Source organism: Centropristis striata, chromosome 6, assembly GCF_030273125.1.
Source record: "Centropristis striata isolate RG_2023a ecotype Rhode Island chromosome 6, C.striata_1.0, whole genome shotgun sequence".
NCBI classification, from domain to species: Eukaryota; Metazoa; Chordata; class Actinopteri; order Perciformes; family Serranidae; genus Centropristis; species Centropristis striata.
Genome location: NC_081522.1, coordinates 31132492 through 31152688, shown reverse-complemented (window position 1 = coordinate 31152688; position 20197 = coordinate 31132492). Strand labels below are relative to the sequence as shown.

The window sequence follows — 20197 nt, the reverse complement described above, 5'->3', positions numbered from 1 at the left end:
GTTACTAAATATAAATTACAGTACATTTTTGATTATGTTTTCTGTATGTATTGAATATAAAAGAGGGTATATATTATTTTATATTTATATATATATTATTGTATCTCTTTTTGTATGAAGTTGTATATCACTGTATTGGCAGACACCTGAACAGATATAAAAGCAATACACTCACCAGACACTTTTTTTAAGCTAGCAAGGTGTACCTAATAAAGTGGTTGGTGCACTGCAAAAAAAAAAAAGGGGGGGGGGGGGGGGGGGGGGGTCTGTTTAATTTACATAAATAATACAGTGAGTGTTTTTTGTTTTTTTTTAGTTTTTTTTTTACTGTAAATCCAAATGTAAATATCAGCAAAAACCTTAATTTGGACTTTGAAGTAGTCCCCTTTATTTTAGGTTAATTGTGTCCTTGTGACATTATGGTATTTCTCCTTTAATTTCACATGAAAAAAAAACTGTTTTCTACAGTTTAAAAGTTTTGTACTATTCCCTGATTTACAGTAATTATAATTAAAGGATCTACAATGGTTATATTACATTTTTAATTTTACGCCCTATTTCTGATGCAATTTGACAGTGTTTTACTGTAATTTCTGCAAACATTTTTTTACAATGTGTAGTCTTCTGCTGCCTTAGTCCATCTGCTTCAAGGTTGGACGTGTTGTGGGTTCAGAGATGGTCTTCTGCAGACCTTAATTGTAACGAGTGGTTATTTGAGTCACTGTTGCGTTTCTATCATCTCCAACCAGTCTTATAATTCTCCTCTGACCTCTGGCACCAACAAGGTATCAAGGCTCACTGGATAGTTTCTAGAGATGGTTGTTAGATCAGACGTCTTCTCCATTCTGATGCTCGCTTTGAGCTTCAGCAGCTCGTCTTCACCATGTCTTCATGCCTAAATGCATTGAGTTGCTGCCATGTGATTGGCTGATCAGATATTTGCATTAACCAGCACTTGAACAGGTGTGCCTAATGAAGAGGCTGGTGGGTGTATATCACATGTAACATAACGTTGTTGAAATAAATAAAAATAGAGTAAAACAACATAATAAAATTCAATGTATTTGCAAATTTTTCATGTCTTTAGATTATAATACATTAAAATCCTAAAATCTAGCATGTACTGTAAAGACAGAAAGATCTTCCAAAAAAACACACGTGGAACAAATTGTTTTTGGCTCAAGATATTTTTTTCCCTGCATCCCTCCCACCAGTGTTATTAGCTGAACTCCCCCCTCCTCCCTTGTATGTGCCTGATCAGTTCATTGCAGTTAGACTTCTCTTTCCATTTTCACTCAGTTTTTCTGATTTAAAATTATTTTTAAATCATTGTAGAGTAAAGTATAGCAAAGTAAACAAATTGCTGAAAACCTATATTTTACTTTCTCTTTGTGTGCGTGTGTGTGTGTTTAGGTCACAGTGGAGTAAACCAGCTGGGAGGTGTGTTTGTGAATGGGAGACCTTTACCTGATTCTACCAGGCAGAAAATAGTGGAGCTGGCACACAGTGGAGCTCGACCTTGTGACATATCCAGAATACTACAGGTAATCTCATCATGCTTAGAAATAAAACTGGTATGAACAGTGATACGGTACCTACAGGAATGATGAGCTAGTTGCAGAACCACACATTAATACAGATAACAACAACACACAGTAAAAATAAGAGGTGTGAATCAGCAGAGGCTCCACAATACGATTTTATCCCGATACTTGAGTCACGATACGATATTATTACGATTTTAAGCATTCTGCGATACAATATATTGCTGTTTAACTGAATTTGTGTTCACAAAATTAAATTCAATCAAGAATTGTTTGGTCAAATAAGAGAAAATTCTCAGTCTATTCATCTCACTTCAGTCTTTTTATTTCTCCACAATGAGAGTCAAACCCACAGACTGACCAACAAAGTATTCAGTCAAACTGAACTGAACTGATATCAAACATGTATGGACGACAACAACTGCAGCATTTTCTCAAATTTTCAAACAACTTTAAGCTTCACTGCTCTAAATCTTTTTGAATGAAAGACTAAAAAGTCTAACTTTGCGGTGTTACTTCAACAACTTCCTGACACACATAGTGCCTTTAGATTCCTTAGATCTTTTAGTTTGATTTGAGACCAGTATCTCCAGTATATTCTGAAAAATAAAAAAAAAACTGTGAAAACACTAACGACCCACCGGCCATCGGAACGCTAAATATCGATACTTGGCAGCCATAAATCAATATAATATTGCCACTGAAAATATCGCAATAATATGCTGTATTGATTTTTTCTCCCACCTCTTGTAAAAATGTTACAAAGATTTAGAAGTTAGGGATTAAGCACCCAGGTTCACTTTGTCACTGTACATAAAGACTGTCCTCTAAAGAAAAATGGAAGCACCAGTTATTTGCTGCTATTGGTGTCTGTGACAGCAGGCATAACAAAGAAGGGAGTGGTAATGCTGACATTCAACCAGCATGCCTTAAACCAAGGTGGTGGAAATGGATGATTGATTGACAAAGCTTCTGACTTTGACATTAGAGACCACTGCTTGTTTCCTGGTTCCTACGATCACTAGTGGGTTCTTTCTAAAGAGTATTCCACTGATTAAGCATTGCATTCCCATTATACTGTCAGATTCACAATGGACAGTTTGAAAAAAGCAGAACCACAGATTGTTTGTGTTTCAAATTTCATACTTTTCCTTTTTAACTTTTACTGCAGCTGTCCTTACAAAGTATAGGCTGATGCATGCATTATGCATATAACTGGGAGATAGTAATGAATAATACAGGTATTTCTAGTATAAGATAAGATAAGACAAGACTTTATTTATCTTGCTTTCGGGAAATTCAGTTGTCACAGCAGCAGAAGATACAGAAACATAGATATAAAAGGCAGAATGAATATAAAAAAATAAGACATACATACATTCTATACACATTACATACATACATTTCTGCTATTTGGCATTCATTATTAATATATATTTTTGTTTGTTTGTTTTCCTGAAAGTACCTTGCATTTAGCAGATTTTGCACATTGGAGAAAATATATTTTAAAATGTTAAATTGGTTGAATAAGTTGTTGCATGAATATTTAAATATATGAGTGGTATATGACATATTTAATATAGAAAAATACAGAAGGCCTAATATAGGCCTAATGTGGTTGGATGTAAAGAGAGATACAGCCTTTGACATACTACGTATATATGGACATTCTAAACCTTTTCCTGATATATTAAAAAAAAGTATGGTAGTTTGGGTATTTGTAGTATGGATATAGTATCATGGGACATTGCCCACAATGCATCCAGACCACCAGCCCCTCAGTGGGGGTTTTGAGCATGTATGGTAATCGCGGCTTATGTTGGCTGAAGCCATCTAGCCTGCAGCAGAGATGAGCAGCGGGCTATGGAGGTCTGTCTAAATTCTTTCACATCCTCTGACTCAACACTTCAGGCAGTTTACCAGACTTTGTACAGCTTCTTTCAGACAGACTAAGCAACTTTTTCATGCATGCGTAGTAATAATGATAATGAGTAATAATGAGTTTCCCTTTTAACCATTGCTTTTTCCGTTGATCATCTACCAAACTGAAACTTTTTGGAAGCCAAATAATAATGTGTGTGATGCGTTCTGTCTCTGTGTCCAGGTGTCTAACGGCTGTGTGAGTAAGATCTTGGGAAGGTATTACGAGACAGGTTCAATCCGTCCACGGGCCATAGGAGGGAGTAAACCCAGGGTGGCCACTCCAGAGGTGGTGGGAAAGATCGCTCAGTATAAGAGAGAGTGTCCGTCCATTTTCGCCTGGGAGATCAGAGACCGACTGCTGGCAGAGGGAGTCTGCACCAACGACAACATACCCAGTGTAAGTCTAGACTATTCAGTCAAACCTGATTGTTACTGTACACTGAAACAGGCTTGAAGGTGGGCTTGGTAGTTTGAGTGAGTGATGTGGCACAAAAAAAGTTGGATTAGGAAGATGCTGTGCTAAAAAAAATGTTAAACTTTAAATTGCCTATCAAAAGCCATACACTAATATCAAAATCAATAAAAACGATTCTTCAGCTCTGGGCAATTTCAGCATCTTTTACTTTTCCAAAGTAAACACATGAAGCCTTTGTTAGATCTCTGCACACATGTGGAACAGTTAGTCCTTATCTATATTAGCTCAATTCATCAATGTATATCAATTTATGGAAGGAAGTAAAGAGGAGGGAAATTGACCTGTAAACCTGGTAGAACAGTGTAAATTGTAATTTAACCCTCACCAGTGGTTGAAAAAGTATTCAGATCTCTTACTTAAGTAAAAGTAGTAGTACCACACTGTGAAATTACTCCACTACAAGTAAAAGTCCTGCATTTAAAACTTACTGAAGTACAAAAGTATCAGCATCAAAATGTACTTAAAGTATCAAAAGTAAAAGTACTTGTTATGAAGAATGGACCCACTCAGATTGTTATGAATATTCCAAATATATTATTGGTGATGCATTTATATAAGCAGTGTTTGAATTTTTCAAGGTAGGGCTCATTTAAACAACTTAATATACTGTTACGAGGTTTAATAAAAAATGTCTAATCACTTTAAATTTATCATGTTTTTTATGTTAAATCTCAACCTGAAAACTAACTAAAACCTGTCAGCTAAATGTAGTGGAATAAAAAGTATAATATTTTCCTCAAAATGTAATGGAGTAGAAGTATAAAGTTACATAACATAGAAATACTCCTCAAAATTGTACTTAAGCACAGTACTTGAGTAAATGTACCTAGTTACTTTCCTACTGTTTACTATAAACAGAATACTTGGTTTATAGAATTTTTTCTGACAATATGCCTACTTATATAATAAATAGGGCTTTGTCTAAAGTCCCTCGGCTTTTTCTCTGCTACAATTGTATTTTCGATAGGTCTAACAGATGGTTTCATTAAATGGACATGATGAAGCAGGCTGATTGTTGACTGTGGGGTATGAATGCTTTGGTTTGGATTTTATTTTGTGACATTTTTGGCGCCATAGTTTCTGTTCCTGCTCTTATGTAATCCCCTTGTTGTGTTTATCACCAGGTTTCATCAATAAATCGGGTGCTCAGGAACCTGGCCAGTGATAAACAGCAAATGGGCACAGTAGGAGCTGAAGGGATGTTTGACAAACTCAAGATGCTCAATGGACAAACTACTTGGGGTGGACGCTCAGGGTGGTACGCTGGGACTACACTAACTTCTACTGGTAAGACTCTAACTCCACTTCCTCTTCTTGACAACTTCTAATACTACCACTAGTACCAAGGGCAGACTGACCAATAGGAAATTCTGTCAAAGGCCTGAACGGCCGTCCCACAGACCCTTTTTGTAGTCTTTGTGGTTCGTCAGAAAAAAAAAATCTGATTAGCGATACATGTGTTTGCTTTTATTTTGAAGGTGGATCTAACACATTCTTACCATAACGCTTAGTAAATACATGCACTGGGAAAACAAGAACTGAGAAGTTCCACGCTTAGGTCACAAGATGACAGCAAGGCCTACTCCATGACCTGATAAAAACCATAAGATGCATTTCAAGGGTTTCCAAAAGGTAGAAAGTGGACCTTGAATTAATTGAATTATTTTCCTAAACATTATCATCCTGCTACTGAGGTTAGCATGCCTAGATTGTGACATTTTTTTTGACTTGATCTCAGGTCAATTTGTCCCACTGTGCCATGCATTCAGTTGTTGTTTTTTAAAAGTAGCAGCTGCAGTAAATTATCCACTTGCAAAATTGATTAAAAATCTGCATTATACAGGGCAGAGGACACATTGTATATAGTTGACATGAGCAGCTTCCTTTCCTTTTCCTTCAGTGTGTGTGGCTGAGGGCCCCATTTGCTGTATGGAGTAGGCTCATATGCTGCTGCTCCTCCTCCAGCACCCTGGGATTACAACAGTGAAACAAAGTCATGCTATACGGCCGCGGCTGCTGCTGCCTCCCTATCAGTCTACAACATGTTTGTTCCTGTGTGTGTGTGAGACAGAGAAAGAGAGAGAGAGAGGGAAAGAGGGAGGGAGAGGGGGCGCTTGCTCTCATTTGTGTCTCTTTCTGCCTCACTGACTGTGACACTGAGCAATGGCTTCATTCTGTTTTGCAGTCCCTGTCTGCTGGGGATAATGAATAATTAGGCTAGCACCACAAATAACATGAGTTCCACAGGGAGTTGGAGTCAAGCTCCCGTCTGCTCAGGGATCACATGTTGGAGAGCTACACTCTGAAGGGCCCTGTACCTTCACTCATCTTTACCTCACAAACATGCTTTATTTTTGTGGATTTGAAAATTACACATTATATGGTCTGCTTTGATCGATGCCGGAGTTTTAGTGACGTACTGCAGCTATTCATTTACAGTAGTTGTTATTGGTAAGTGCAATACCTGCTAGCTTTTGCAAGAAGCTATTCACTCAGCATGGAATAGTTTATCTATTCTTGCACTTACATAATTCGAAATGATAAGATAAGATAAGATAAGATAAGATAAAATAGAACCATATTAATCCCGAAGGAATTTTTTTGTTCCAGATTGCACCAAACCTCCAAAACATTTGCAAAAACAATCACAATATAGGATAATTTAAGAAAAACAATGACCAAAATATTCCATTTTTTTGTTAGCCTATACAAGACTATATGCTTTAATTTAATCAGTCAAACTTTACATATCTTCTTTTTTATTAAATAGCTACATATAGATTAGCACAAACCATTTTAATTTGAAGGATGTAAAAAGGAAATATATAACTATTTGGACCAACAGTTCATTAATACTTTACAAAAAGGAGCTTTATAATTATGTTAATAATAACAAAAGCCTACAGCCTAGACCCTGGGTTCTCAGTTCCAGACCTCCTGTTTACAGAAAGTTAAATATTAAAAATTAGAAAGTTAATATTAATAACCCAGACATGGTATTTAACCGACAGTGTATTCACTAACTGCCAGTGGTGGAAGAAGTATTCAGATCACTTACTTAAGTAAAAGTACTAATACCTCACTGTGGAATTACTCAACTACAAGTCCTGCATTCAAAACTTACTGAAGTAAAAGTATCAGCATCAAAATGTAGTATCAAAAGTAAAATTACTTGTTATGCAGAAGGCACCCACTCAGATTGTTATATTTAGTATTGGGTGATTTTTATTGATGCATTATGTAAGCATAAAAGCATTATATTCTTAATATACTGTTATGAGATGTAATTTAAAGCTGTCAGCTAAATGTAGAGGAGTAAAAAGTACAATATTTGCCTCTAAATGTAGTGAAGTAGAAGTATAAAGCTACTTAAAATGAAAATACTCAAGTTAAGTACAAGTACCTCAAAACTGTACTTATTCACAGTAATTGAGTAAATTTACATAGTTACTTTCCACCACTGCTAAGTACATTTATTAAGTTGGCATTCGTTTAGTGTGATCATTTCATCATCATGTATTATATTAATAAACAACCAGTGTTGAGGCAGCAGTCCAACAGAAACTGACAGATGATTCTCTGTCATCTGTGATATTATCTACTGCTCTTGATGGACCACCCCGTCCCGCCCTCTTAGTCGGCTCTTCCAGATGCTCACCACATTGTTGTTATGCTCATATGGTTTAGGATCTGCCTGATGACATTGCAATGTATGATGTGAGGGTATGGATGGTAGGGATGTAACCCCTTTGTAATCACTAACAGTTTTATTTGTAACTGGGATTTAATTCCATATTTTTAGCCGTAAAAAATATATTATAGTTCTATTTATTTCTTAATTACATAAGATAAGATACTTTATTTATCCCGCAGTGGGAAAATTTAGTTGTCACAGCAGCTCAAGATGCAGAAACATAGATATAGAAGACAGATTAAGAATATAAAAATAGGACATATACATACATTCTTAACACACTTTATTAATACATTTCTGCTATTTGGCATGTATTATTAATTTGTATTTTTCTGTTTGTTTTCTTGAAAGTACTTTGCAATTTACAGATATTGCACACTGGAGAAAATATATTTTAGCATGTTAAATAGGTTGAATAGGTTCTTGCATGTAGTATGAATACATATATTTAAATATATGCAGAGAAATACATAGTATAGTATAGGTGGTATATGACATATATAATATAGGAAAAATGCATAACACAGTCATGTGTAACTAGTTACTCCCTAACACTGATATTAATGTAGTTTTCATCTAAATGTTGATATAAGTGAGGCAGATAATAACAGCATTCAAAGAACTGGGGTTGTCTGGTGAAACAGAGATTATACAATAGAATGGCATTACACATCCTGCTGACTAATAATGTTGGCTAAACTAACAGAAAAAATATTCCTGATAAGTATGAGCAAAACCAGTCAAGCTCTATACCAAAGACACAGACCTGTTTTGAAAGTCTGTGCATTAAAATAATATGCTTTATTTTAACTTTATGCTGATAACATGCAATTTAAGGCAACATTTGCAAAAAAAAAGTATTTGAATATTTGTGCATACTGAGGTCCCTAAACAGGCTTTGAATTACATAAACTGGGTATCACTGGAAAACTGAGACTCTTGTGCATTCAATGAGCCGATTCCTCTTCATGTGGGATGATGTTAGTTATCAGTAAAAAAAAAAAAAAACAGAAACCAAGATTATACAATTGTGTATCATCTGCGTAACAATATTACACATTCTGCTGACTAATAATGTTGCCTAAAATAAAAATAAATTATCCATGATAAGTATGAGCAAAACCAGTCAAGCTCTATACCAGAGACACTGATCTATTTTGAAAGTCTGTTTATTAAAATTATATGCGTTTAGCCCCCACAGTTGGTAGGAGGATATTACTACATGTATCTTATGGCTGGAGTTATAGATTAAGATTTCACATGTAAACTCCTCAAAATATCTATATATATTACATGAGTACAAAGGTCTTTAATTTTCAAAATTCAGCTTTCATCTTGATTTACTACATTTTGAATGCATATCTTCTACTGGTAATGGAATGTAATTATGTTGTCATGTTGTTTATTTTTTTAATTACAAGATGTTGAAAACGTTTCAAACCCAACCCCAACTTTTTCCTTCCTCCCCTGATGCAGAGTGTCCACAGGCAGAGGGAGGGGAGAACACCATATCAGTTAGTTCCAATGGGGAGGACTCAGAGGAGACTCAGATGAGGCTTCAGCTGAAGAGGAAACTTCAGAGAAACCGGACATCTTTCACACAGGACCAGATAGAAGCACTGGAGAAAGGTAACTGGTCATTGTTAGTATATCATACAGCTAGATATCACACAATTAGATATCATACAACCACATATATATGATGGGGAAAAAGATAACTATACAGTGTTCTGTTGGCTTTCCATTGACTGTAAGGTAAAACCATCTGCAGTACTATTCGAGCTTAGAGTAACAAGGAGGAGGACAGGTGGATAGATCAAACAAATCCCTGACTTTGACCCAGGAGAAATGTGTGTGTGTGTGTGTGTGTGTGTGTCCAATGCGAAACCAAGAGTCAGTGTTGTTATTTTAGAACCATCACTCAACAGCCACTACATTAGGTACACCTTGCTAGTACCAGGTTGGACCCCATTTGCCTTCAGAACTGCCTTAATTATTTGCAGCATAGATTCAACAAGGTGCTGGAAACATTCCTCAGGGATTTTGATCCATACTGACGTGATAGCATCACACAGTTACTGCAGATTTGTCTGCTGCACATCCATGACGCCAATCTCCCGTTCCACCACATCCCAACAGTCTATTGGACTGAGGTCTGGTGACTATGGAGGCCATTGAGTACAGTGAACTCACTCTCATGTTCAAGAAACCAGTTTGAGTTGATTTGAGTCTCGTCACATGATGCTTTATCCTGCTGGAAGGATCCATCAGAAGATGGTACACTGTGGTCATAAAGGGATGGACATGGTCAGCAACAATACTCAGGGAGGCTGTGGTGTTCAAACCATGCTCAATGAGCATCTTAGAATTGTGGCCTCAGTTTCTTGTTCTTAGCTGATAGTAGTGGCACCTGGTGTAGTCTTCTGCTGCTGTCTGCTTTAAGGTTGGACGTGTTGTGTGTTCAGAGATGCTCTTCTGCATACCTTGGTTGTAACAACTAGTTCCTTTCTATCATCTCCAACCAGTCTGTCCATTCTCCTCTGACCTCTGGCATCAACAAGGCATCAAGGCTCACTGGATATTTTCTCTTTTTCGGACCATTCTCTGTAAACCCTAGAGATGGTTGTTAGGTCAGCAGTTTGTGAAATACTCAGAAAAACAACCATGCCATGTTCAAAGTCCCTTAAATGACCTTTCTTCCCCATTCTGATGCTCGCTTTGAACTTCAGCAGCTCGTCTTCACCATGTCTACATGCCTAAATGCATTGAGTTGCTGCCGTGTGATTGGCTTATCAAATATTTGCATTAACCAGCAGTTGAACAGGTGTACCTAATGAAGTGGCTGGTAAGTGTCCGTAACTGCATCCCAAGTGTGGAAGTAGTTGTTTTAAGGCCCTGTTATTTTACCTTCCTGATACGATTTAGCATATATTATGTGACTACTGAAGTTTTGCTCAATTTTTTACAAGTTGTGACACAATGGTTTTTGTTCCAGAGTTTGAAAGGACTCACTATCCTGATGTGTTTGCCCGAGAACGTCTTGCTAACAAAATAGACCTTCCAGAGGCAAGAATACAGGTATGCTCTATTATGTATCATTTTTAGGCATAATGGCCATAGTGTGTGATTGTGTGTGTGTGTGTGTGTTGCAATTGACCTTTAACCTTTTAACAATCTATGCTTTTTCTTCTACTCTGGCACATGCAGGTTTGGTTTTCCAACAGACGAGCGAAGTGGAGAAGAGAGGAGAAGCTGAGAAATCAACGTCGTCAGGTGTCCAACTCCTCCAACCATATTCCTATTAGCAGCAGCTTCAACACCAGTGTTTACCAGCCTATACCACAGCCTACTACGCCAGGTACTGACATGCACTACACATTTGACTGGCATTTTTATGGGCATAAAACGAATGTGTTTTTCACTGAAAAGATTTTGACTTGTCATATGTAAAGTGTCTAAGTGTCTTGCTTTGGTTTTGGATGTGTCAGGGATGGTTCCGCACTTTCCACTTGTTACATACATAGTGGCTTTTCAAAGAAAACTTTTGTGTTCACGGGAAACAGTTAACAGTAAAGCCACTTGACTGTGGTTGGGAAAAACACCTTCTTCTACACTTCCACACTCCCAGACACAATTATGCAGGTGGACTCCAAATAAGGAAACTTATTGGGATACCAATCATTTTCATTCAACTCTACATTTAATAAGAACTTTCCTTTACTTAAGTTTAACATCAAGACAACTCAGGTTGCGAGGTCACTGTGGTCCGTGTCAGCAGTCCAGCGCACCTCATGAAACTCAGATCAAACTGTCAAACTAGGCGGCGCTGGTCAAGTGCGGAAAAAAAAAATCTGATACTGCTTATTTCTTACCTCAAATGTTTTCAGAAACAACTTATATGTCATACCTTTATTGCTAGGATTCTGTACAAATCATTGGTTCTACAATCATTTCTCCATCCTTATCTCTCTAGTGTCCTTCTCATCGGGCTCCATGTTGGGTAGGTCGGATCCAGTTCTGTCCAACAGCTACAGCTTACCAGCCATGCCCAGCTTCAGTATGGCTGCCAGCCTGCCTATGCAAGTAAGAATATTTCACAGAACAGCACAACGCACAACTTAATAAAGCATCACCTCCAAGCTTGGACAGGCTGATATACATGTGAACAGCTTTGTTGGAATGTTTGTCACGGGTGGAAACGGATCAACTAGGATTCGATTTTATTGAATATGTAAATCTACCAAATGTTTTGCTACTCTTCGGCCTCTTTACTGGTGATGGAACATGTAATAAGTGTGGAGCATTAGTTGTGTTGGAGGCGAAGCTTACTGAATTGAATGTGTGGCTCCGCACAATGGAATATCCATTTGATTTGTAAAAGCTGTCGATGCAGGTTTTATTGTTAGCATGCCCAAAGTAGTCCACTCAGTCAGTCAATCAGTCACATACAGACCTGTGTGCAGGGCTGACCCCTGGTGGTCAGCCCCAAAAAGCCACAGGTATTTCTAGCGAAAGAGTCGAGCCTGACATAACTTTTGTATTGTCATGTGTCAATAAAATACAACAAGCGTGGTTCAAGACCAGCAAAGAGTGGATGCCACTCTGAAACCAGTTTTCTGGGCTGAGAGCTGGTACTTTGGCTGTCAAAAAGGGAGGAACTGGTTTGAAATTAGGCACCGGGTTCAAACCGGCATTGGAAGTGCCTCAGTCAAAAAGGGGTGCTCTTGTGCATTGGCTTCATTGAGCCATTGGGGTTGATATTCAAATACATTGTCAAGAGTTTTTCTTGAAGGAAAATACTACCGCTACCTTAATATGGCTTGTTGACCATGACCTTTTCTGTGGGGAAAAAAGCCACTAATTGAGTGATTATAATTACTTGATAAATACTAAAGTGAATTGACGGCAACTTACTTTGATAGTTCATGACTTTGACAACACTATTAATCTTGCATGACACTAACCCAACGGTTATGTTTCCAGGCATCCAACCAGACCTCTTATTCCTGCATGCTGCCCACCAGCCCCTCTGTAAATGGAAGAAGTTACGAAACATTCACTCCTTCACACATGCAGCCACACATCAACAGCCAGTCAATGACGTCTTCTGCAACGTCGTCAACAGGTAGGAAGTTACGATGGCTACTGTTTGATTCTCTGCATTCACTCCTTTCTGTCTGTGCAGACAGGATGCATGTTGATACTTAAATGTGACTGCATATGAGAATGTTTTTTGTAATAATAAAAGTGTTCGAACATTAATTTCAACAAAACAGTAAGAGGCCAACCCACTTGAGCTGCAGACGGAAACATTATGCCTTTTGCATCTTTTCATGCACATTTCCCCAAGATTAATTTGTCATGTTTGGTATTTTTGGAAACTTTGGAATCTTTGGAAACTTTCCTATTACTAGCATTTCAAATAAATTCTGTGGGTTTGGACAATGCTTATCTGTACTATTAGTACTAGTTTGTAGAGATGTAAGGTCCCGCAGAAATTGTCAGATTTAAATTAAAAGACCCTTTTTTACAACGTTATACAGGCCTTCCTTTGGTGCTTCCAATATGTCTACACAGTTTCTTTAGTCCAAATGCCTTGTGTGTACTCTGTTCAGAAGGGCAGACACTTTATTTGCAACTGATACTTACACACAAAATACACCTTTAAACTTGTCGTGTCTGTCAACTCTAATAGCTGTTTTGTTTTCCTATTGCTAGGTCTGATTTCTCCTGGTGTCTCAGTTCCAGTCCAAGTTCCAGGAAATGAAGCAGACATGTCACAGTACTGGCCACGCCTGCAGTGATGTCATTTTTACCCAGCAATTGTTTTTGCCTGCAGGGATCACCAGCAGTGACTGCTGCAACAGGACTGTATGGGACATCAAAGCATGACCAAACCCTACTTTACAGCTTGACCTGACATGACTCATACAGACTGCACTGCAGAAAATGAATATGAAAGGATAACTCTTATTAATGTCTGCAAGAAAATGTTCAAACCAAATTCTGGAGACAAGCAGGACAGAACTTTGAGTACTCTTCCAACTACAGGATTGTAATATCACTAAAACCAGAACAAGTTCAACTCCAACTGGATCAATAGTCTTGGGGAGTTCGGTCTCCACATCATTTTCCAGCTGCCATTCAGAGTCTGGTTTGTGGCGACACTGGTACAAGCCCCGGATGAAAAACTCTAGCCTGAGCTGTACTCAGGAAGCTCAGGAAGGTGGCCCATATTTTGGTAACACTAATCTCCAGACAGGAATAAACTGCTCAGTGTCCATTGGACATTCTGTGGGAAGACATATTACCTCTAATTTCAGTTTCTAATTTATATCATGTTGGTGTATTTGTAGCAAAAAAGATGTTGACTGAAACATAAAGGGAAGAACTTAATGAAACTTGAAATTAACTGTCTGCTGTGAATTTGTTTCATCAGCAGATTCCAAAAGCTCCGGCCTGGAATGTGTATAAAATTCAGAATGTGGACTCTGGTTATATGTGTTTGGTATTGTAAAAACCCTGACCTGGATGTGATATTGACTCTGGTTTGAACTGAAAAACTATGTCTAAATCTGAGTTTGTTTTAATTCCAAAGCTCCGATGTCCAGAGATTTAACAGTGAACCAACTATTGAAAGACTGGAAGCAGAACAAACACCTTGCTAGCTTATATACAATAGATTGTGTCTGAGATGTAAATCTGTTTCTAATTTTAAAGTGTAAAGTATTTGTCTTCTCCAGTGATCTGGGAGGATTTCCATAATAAAATAATTTGAAATATATTATGGATTTGGAAAAGTTATGAATTTCTTTATAACATGTTTTCTAATTATCAAACATCCCTTGTGGATCTGCGACAATAAGCATTGAAGTTGATTTAACGACATTGCTGTTGTATGCCTCTCTTTGTTGGAGGGAATTGTCAAGCTTCACAAAGACGTTTTCCAATTGTAACAGGTAGGTACGAACTGCCTGAACTTTCTGGGTCTTTGTCCTCCACAGCTTGTATATCCTCATCCCCCTGTTCTTCATCTATATCCTTGGGTTGTTTTCTCTTGTTGGTTTTCATCTCACATATGTCACATTTTGGTGTGGAGAGTTTTTTAGCCATGTCCTTGTGTAATGTCGTCATCCTGAAGTGGAAGACTTTGCATTTGCATCTTTGCATCTGCGTTTTGGCTTGGCTAAAGAGGCATTTCTTCTGCCAGAGTCTTTATTTCCAAAGATGACATAGTTTCTATTCTCCAACATTGCAATGCATGCCAGGAAAGTCAGTATTTGCACAAGTAGCAGAGTCTGCGCCTCTCAATGTTGCAGCATATGTACCTAGCAACTGCTGAAACTTTAGATGTAATGGATCTTTTTGCTTGATCTTGTTGTAGTCTTTGTTTCTTCTTTTTGCTTGATCTTGTTGTAGTCTTTGTTTCTTCATTAATTTGTTTCTAAATTAATTGTAATCCCAGTTTCAGCCACTCCTCATATCCAATGGTGGAAAGTAACTAATTACATTTTCTCAAGTACTGTACTTATGTACGATTTTGAGGTACTTATACTTCATTTCTATTTTACGTAACTTTTTTACTTCTACTCCACTACATTTAGAGGCAAATATTGTACTTTTTACTCCACTACATTTAGCTGACAGCCTGAGTGACTTTTCAGGCAGAGATATAACTTTTTTTTTTTTCTAAGTGATTCAACTTGGGTTTTTTAAATCAAACCTTTTGATGCAATTAAATGTTGCTTACATAAATTCATCATAATATTGATCCAATAATATATTTGGAATATATAAAACAATCTGAGTGGGTTCATTCTGCATAACAAGTACTTTTACTTTTGATACTTTAAGTACACTTTGATGCTGATACTTTTGTACTTTTACTTCAGTAAGTGTTGAATGCAGGGCTTTTACTTGTAGTGGAGTAATTTCACAGTGTGGTATTAGTACTTTTACTTTAGTAAGGGATCTGAATACTTCTTCCACCGCTGCTTATGTCCAGCTTGTTCATTCTTTGCCCAGTTGAACATGTGTGGAAATGCAAAGACCCAGCCTTTTTTTCAACCAGAGATTCCACAAATCCACCAGCGTTCATGCCCCTGCAAGTCCGTCCAGTGACTCTTTTCCTTTCATTTCCCTAATGGGAAACCAGTAGTCCCTCCCAAACATGTTGCTTAGCAGCAATGTGATTCAGCCCATTCGCCAACATAGATGGGGTGATGCTTAATATAATCGGTAACTAGTTTTGTAAATAGCTTACTTTGTGGTATAGCTCTGAAGCTATATGATATATACTATATATAGTTAAACACAGAGTCTTCCCCATGAGTTTTTGATGGATATGATGAACAAAAAAAACATCAATTATCAAATTTTATATTTTTCATTGATAAACTGATTAATAATGATAATAATCATGATTAAATGGATCCTTGTTTCTTCTTTATGACACCTGAAAAGAACACCAGGATGCCACAAAACAACCCCATGCACCTGCACACATCAGACTGGTGTGGTGTAATGTGGTATTATACTTGGATTACTCAGTCTAACCTAACTTATGTAAGGTTGTTCATTTAATAATATAAATGATTCTGTATTGATACAAAGGTCAGCATCACTATTTTCATTCACTTTTACTAAACAAACTTGATCAAATAAAACCCAAATAACTTTGAATAAATGAATCCCATAAAAACACTGATTCAAACATACAGCAATACAAAGATTCACACTTAAATATCAAGTCTTGTGTATTTGCAACTGTGTGAACAATCAGTCGTTGTATTCTGTTGGATGCCTTCATCGTATGAATGAAACTAGGACAATGCTATTACTGTAAATTACACGACACAATCAGCTGATCATTTTATTAAGAAGACTTTTCACTCTGTTGATGTTGTTAGAACTACAAAAACACAGTGGAGTGATCTTGCAGAGTGGAGGTTCTTAAAACCCTGTACCAGCTGAGTTCATCTGTCATAACTGAATCAACTTACATTCAAGCAACAGCTTCATTTACTGCCAGCCATATTTGTCATTTGAACTGCTGAAAGCAATCGTCAGTACTGGCTAAAACTCTGCTGCTATATGAATATGTTTTGGAAGATGCTTTTTGCTAATCATAAAGAGATTATACAAAAAAAAACTGTAACTGTAATTACACTGACCTTCACAAAGGTGATGAGAGGCAAACCTGAATAAATGTTTCCACATTTAACCACATGTGCTTTTTTCCATATAGGGCTTACTGAAAATAATCATATGCTATGGCTAGGGCTGGGCGATATGGCCAAAATCTTCTATCCCGATATAGGTAATTTCATATCTAAATAACAATATTTATCATGATCAACAAGTTCTCCAACCTAAACGGCAGAAGAGGTCGTGTGTCAGTACCACCCAATATGACACGTATCGCGGTTCGCGTTTCAAAGCACATATATACTTATCACGGCTCGCGGCTTGTGGCTCGCAATACTACGTTCTAAAAATTGCACACACGTGCGGTTTGTGCTGTCTGTTGTCTGTTGTAAAAAATGCTGCAGTTTCTATGGATTTATGTTGTAAAACCACTGACCTTAGGTTTAGGGGAAACAACTTCCTGATAAGAAGTTATAAAAAGCTGTTCGAACAGTAAATAAATGTACGTAAATGCTGGAGTTTAAATAGTTACAAGGGTCATGTGACTATCACAAGTTACGTAAAAAACAGGAGAGCGAACCCTACTCTCCTGGGTGAAAGTATGCTGTTTGTTCGACCAATCCACCACCCCAGCCTCCAACTGAAGGTGGAAATCAGAAATTTCAAATTTGCTTCAAAGTCAATCGCTACTACATCAACAAGATGGCAGCGGACGCATTGCAGTGGTCGGTGAAATACGTCAATATTGCTCATTTTTAACTGCCTGTACCCAAGACCTTTTTTGATGGTTGAACAGGCTGATCATGATATAGCTTGTTTTCTGGTTATTCTGTTAATAAATTGTCAATATGACATAACTACATGTTGTTTATGTAAGTTACATGAATCCTGTTTTTGAACGTAACTTGCGGTAGTCACGTGACCCTTGTAACTACTTCATTTCCGGCATTTACGTACATTTATTTACTGTTTAAGCTGTCTTTAATAACGCCTTCCTAGGAAGTTTTTTGAAACTGAAACTGCAGCCTTTTTACAACTGCGGGCTGTACGTGTGTGCTATTTTTAGAACGTGCCGTTATACCGCGAGCCGCGGTACGTACCTACGAATCGTAATGGGTGGTGCTAAAACACAACCTTTTCTGCCGTTTAGATAGGAGAACTTTTTGGAATGAAAGTATTTTTTCAAAAAGTTTGAATGCTTCTCTCCACTCTAGCTGTGACCATTTCGTGTAATACACACTGAGCTTATTTGAAGCTTTTTTAACCAAGCTTCAAATAATGTGTAATATTTCTGAAAGTTTTTATGGGATTTTAAAATTGAGTGACATGTAGAATGTCGGAAAAATGGGGAACATTTTAAGGTTTGAATGTAGTTTCTAGCTGAAAGCAATTCATGCTTGAAAAAGTGTCAAAAGAGTTACATTTTCACCACGTTCCCCATTCATTTGAATTGTATAACATATAAATTGAGACTTGTGATGGAACAACATCTTGCTATGTTCAGTTTTTCTTCATTTCTCACCAATTTGTTTTAACTACCAACATTCAGTTGTAGTCCATCATGTATTAAAATGACAGGTGTGAATTTAGGTATGATCTCTATAAGGCTTGGGATGGAATGGATGCAATGAAGTGGCAAATGGCATTCAGAATACTGCAATATTCGTGCAAGTACACACACACCACCTTCAAAGGTACAATTTTCATAGACTGCAAATTCAGAAGTGAGGTACTGTTGAATAGAAAAAAAACTATTCATTGGCTCTCTCCCTCTGTTTCATTCATTCATTCAGCCCGTCATCTCTTTCTGTCTTCCATCGGCCAGCGGGTGGCTGCAAAATGAGAATGGGGTCAACCTCTCCTCATTTACCTAACAAAAGACTGGAAAAAAGAGAGAGAAAGAGGAGCTGACGGCTGTCACAGAGAGAAAGAGAGAGGGGATCCAAGACAGATGACCTGCAGCTTCACTCTGAAAAGTTTCATTCCATTACATCTCACACAATCCACATCATGTCAGCACCTATCAATTACTGTCTGCATCACACAGCACAATAGGAACTTTAATCATCAAAGAGCATTTGGAGAGTGATCAATGATGGCTTCCTACTTTCCCCTACTGAAACAAGAGTGATGACAAGATCATTAGGTTATTCTGTTCATAATGACTGTATGATTATGTGTGTACGTGCTTGCATGTATGTGTGTGTGTGTTTGTGTTGAAGGTGATGCACCACACCCTGCAGAGAAAAAGGTTTCCAAGGTGATTTAACACAGCATTCAGCTTCTCTTGGTAGACCCCACCCGCTCACTTTGGAATTGTATTCAATACAACATAAGCAATGGGAATTTTAATTAAATTGGCCTGGCCTACAGAAAATTTGAATTGGGCTGAATTTAAATGGCAAGAGATTTAAATTATTATTATTCAAGGCAATTTAACTTTAATTGCCTTCCTGAAAAATATGCACTAAAGGTGTAATGTCTAATTTGTTGCCACATGCTTCAAATAAAAAAAAATAAAAAAAGGGGCAGCATTTCACTTTGTGCCAGACTTGCATGATTTATTAATCACAGCAATGACACATCTCAAGATTGGATGAAGTAACAGTGAGAGACACAAGTCCTCTAAGATGTAAAGCAAACTTTCCAAACTAATATTAAAACCTAGGACTGAATTAAGTTTCTGAGGTCATGGTCTAGCTCCATTTCAGGTTACTTGCTCAGAGAGACACACAGAGAGCAACAGCCTGGCAGAGAAGAACAACAGGTGCCTTGACACCTCAAAAACCTCCATCTGACTGTCTTGCTGGTAACCTGGGAAAATTTAGAATGAACGCAGATTTCAAGGTCACAAACATGGCATCAACATTTTTTCGGAGTTTTTTCAAGATCCCCTCAAGCCACAATTGCCCTTGATTTGACCCACACTGGTCAATCTAAATTTCATTTTAAAAGATCCTGGATCTGGAACAGCCTCAGTGCACAAAAATCTATTGCACCTCAACAAAAGGATAACATCTCTAAATATTTCATTTTTGCACATCTTGGGTAATTTTTTACTTTGGGAAAGTAAACAAATTCAGGCAAAAAAAAAGAGAAAGAAATTTGTGAACCTAACAGAATGTACGTCTAAAACTAAGAGTCTGGCCATTTCTTACACATTGCACCTTTAAAAAACATATTTATGAGGAATTTTAACGCTGTGCCAATTAACCTCCCCTTCCCCGACTAACATTAACTGGCAAATTAGCAAATTGACTTCAGTATTTGGATCATGCTGGAGATGAAGAGGCTGCCAAACTCCATTTCGGCGTGTCCTGCCACAACAGATCTGCACTCACATTCCTCTTCATTGCTTTTCTCTTTTCATTGTAGGTTTACTGTTGTCTAAGTACGTAAATTGAATAATCTGAT

The 20197-nt window shown here is 37.5% G+C and overlaps 1 protein-coding gene across 1 annotated transcript in view; it reads left to right on the top strand.

The window, feature by feature from the left end:
• The window catches only part of LOC131974014 (paired box protein Pax-6-like), a 30456-nt gene extending 16045 nt beyond the window's left edge, over nucleotides 1-14411 (top strand). Inside the window, exons 3-11 of the mRNA XM_059336173.1 lie at nucleotides 1414-1544; nucleotides 3649-3864; nucleotides 5067-5229; nucleotides 9113-9265; nucleotides 10632-10714; nucleotides 10844-10994; nucleotides 11610-11719; nucleotides 12620-12761; nucleotides 13355-14411. Coding sequence (XP_059192156.1) covers nucleotides 1414-1544; nucleotides 3649-3864; nucleotides 5067-5229; nucleotides 9113-9265; nucleotides 10632-10714; nucleotides 10844-10994; nucleotides 11610-11719; nucleotides 12620-12761; nucleotides 13355-13440 — 1235 coding nt within the window. The 3' untranslated portion in view covers nucleotides 13441-14411. The remainder of the gene's footprint in view (nucleotides 1-1413; nucleotides 1545-3648; nucleotides 3865-5066; nucleotides 5230-9112; nucleotides 9266-10631; nucleotides 10715-10843; nucleotides 10995-11609; nucleotides 11720-12619; nucleotides 12762-13354) is intronic.
• Nucleotides 14412-20197: the final 5786 nt, after the last annotated feature.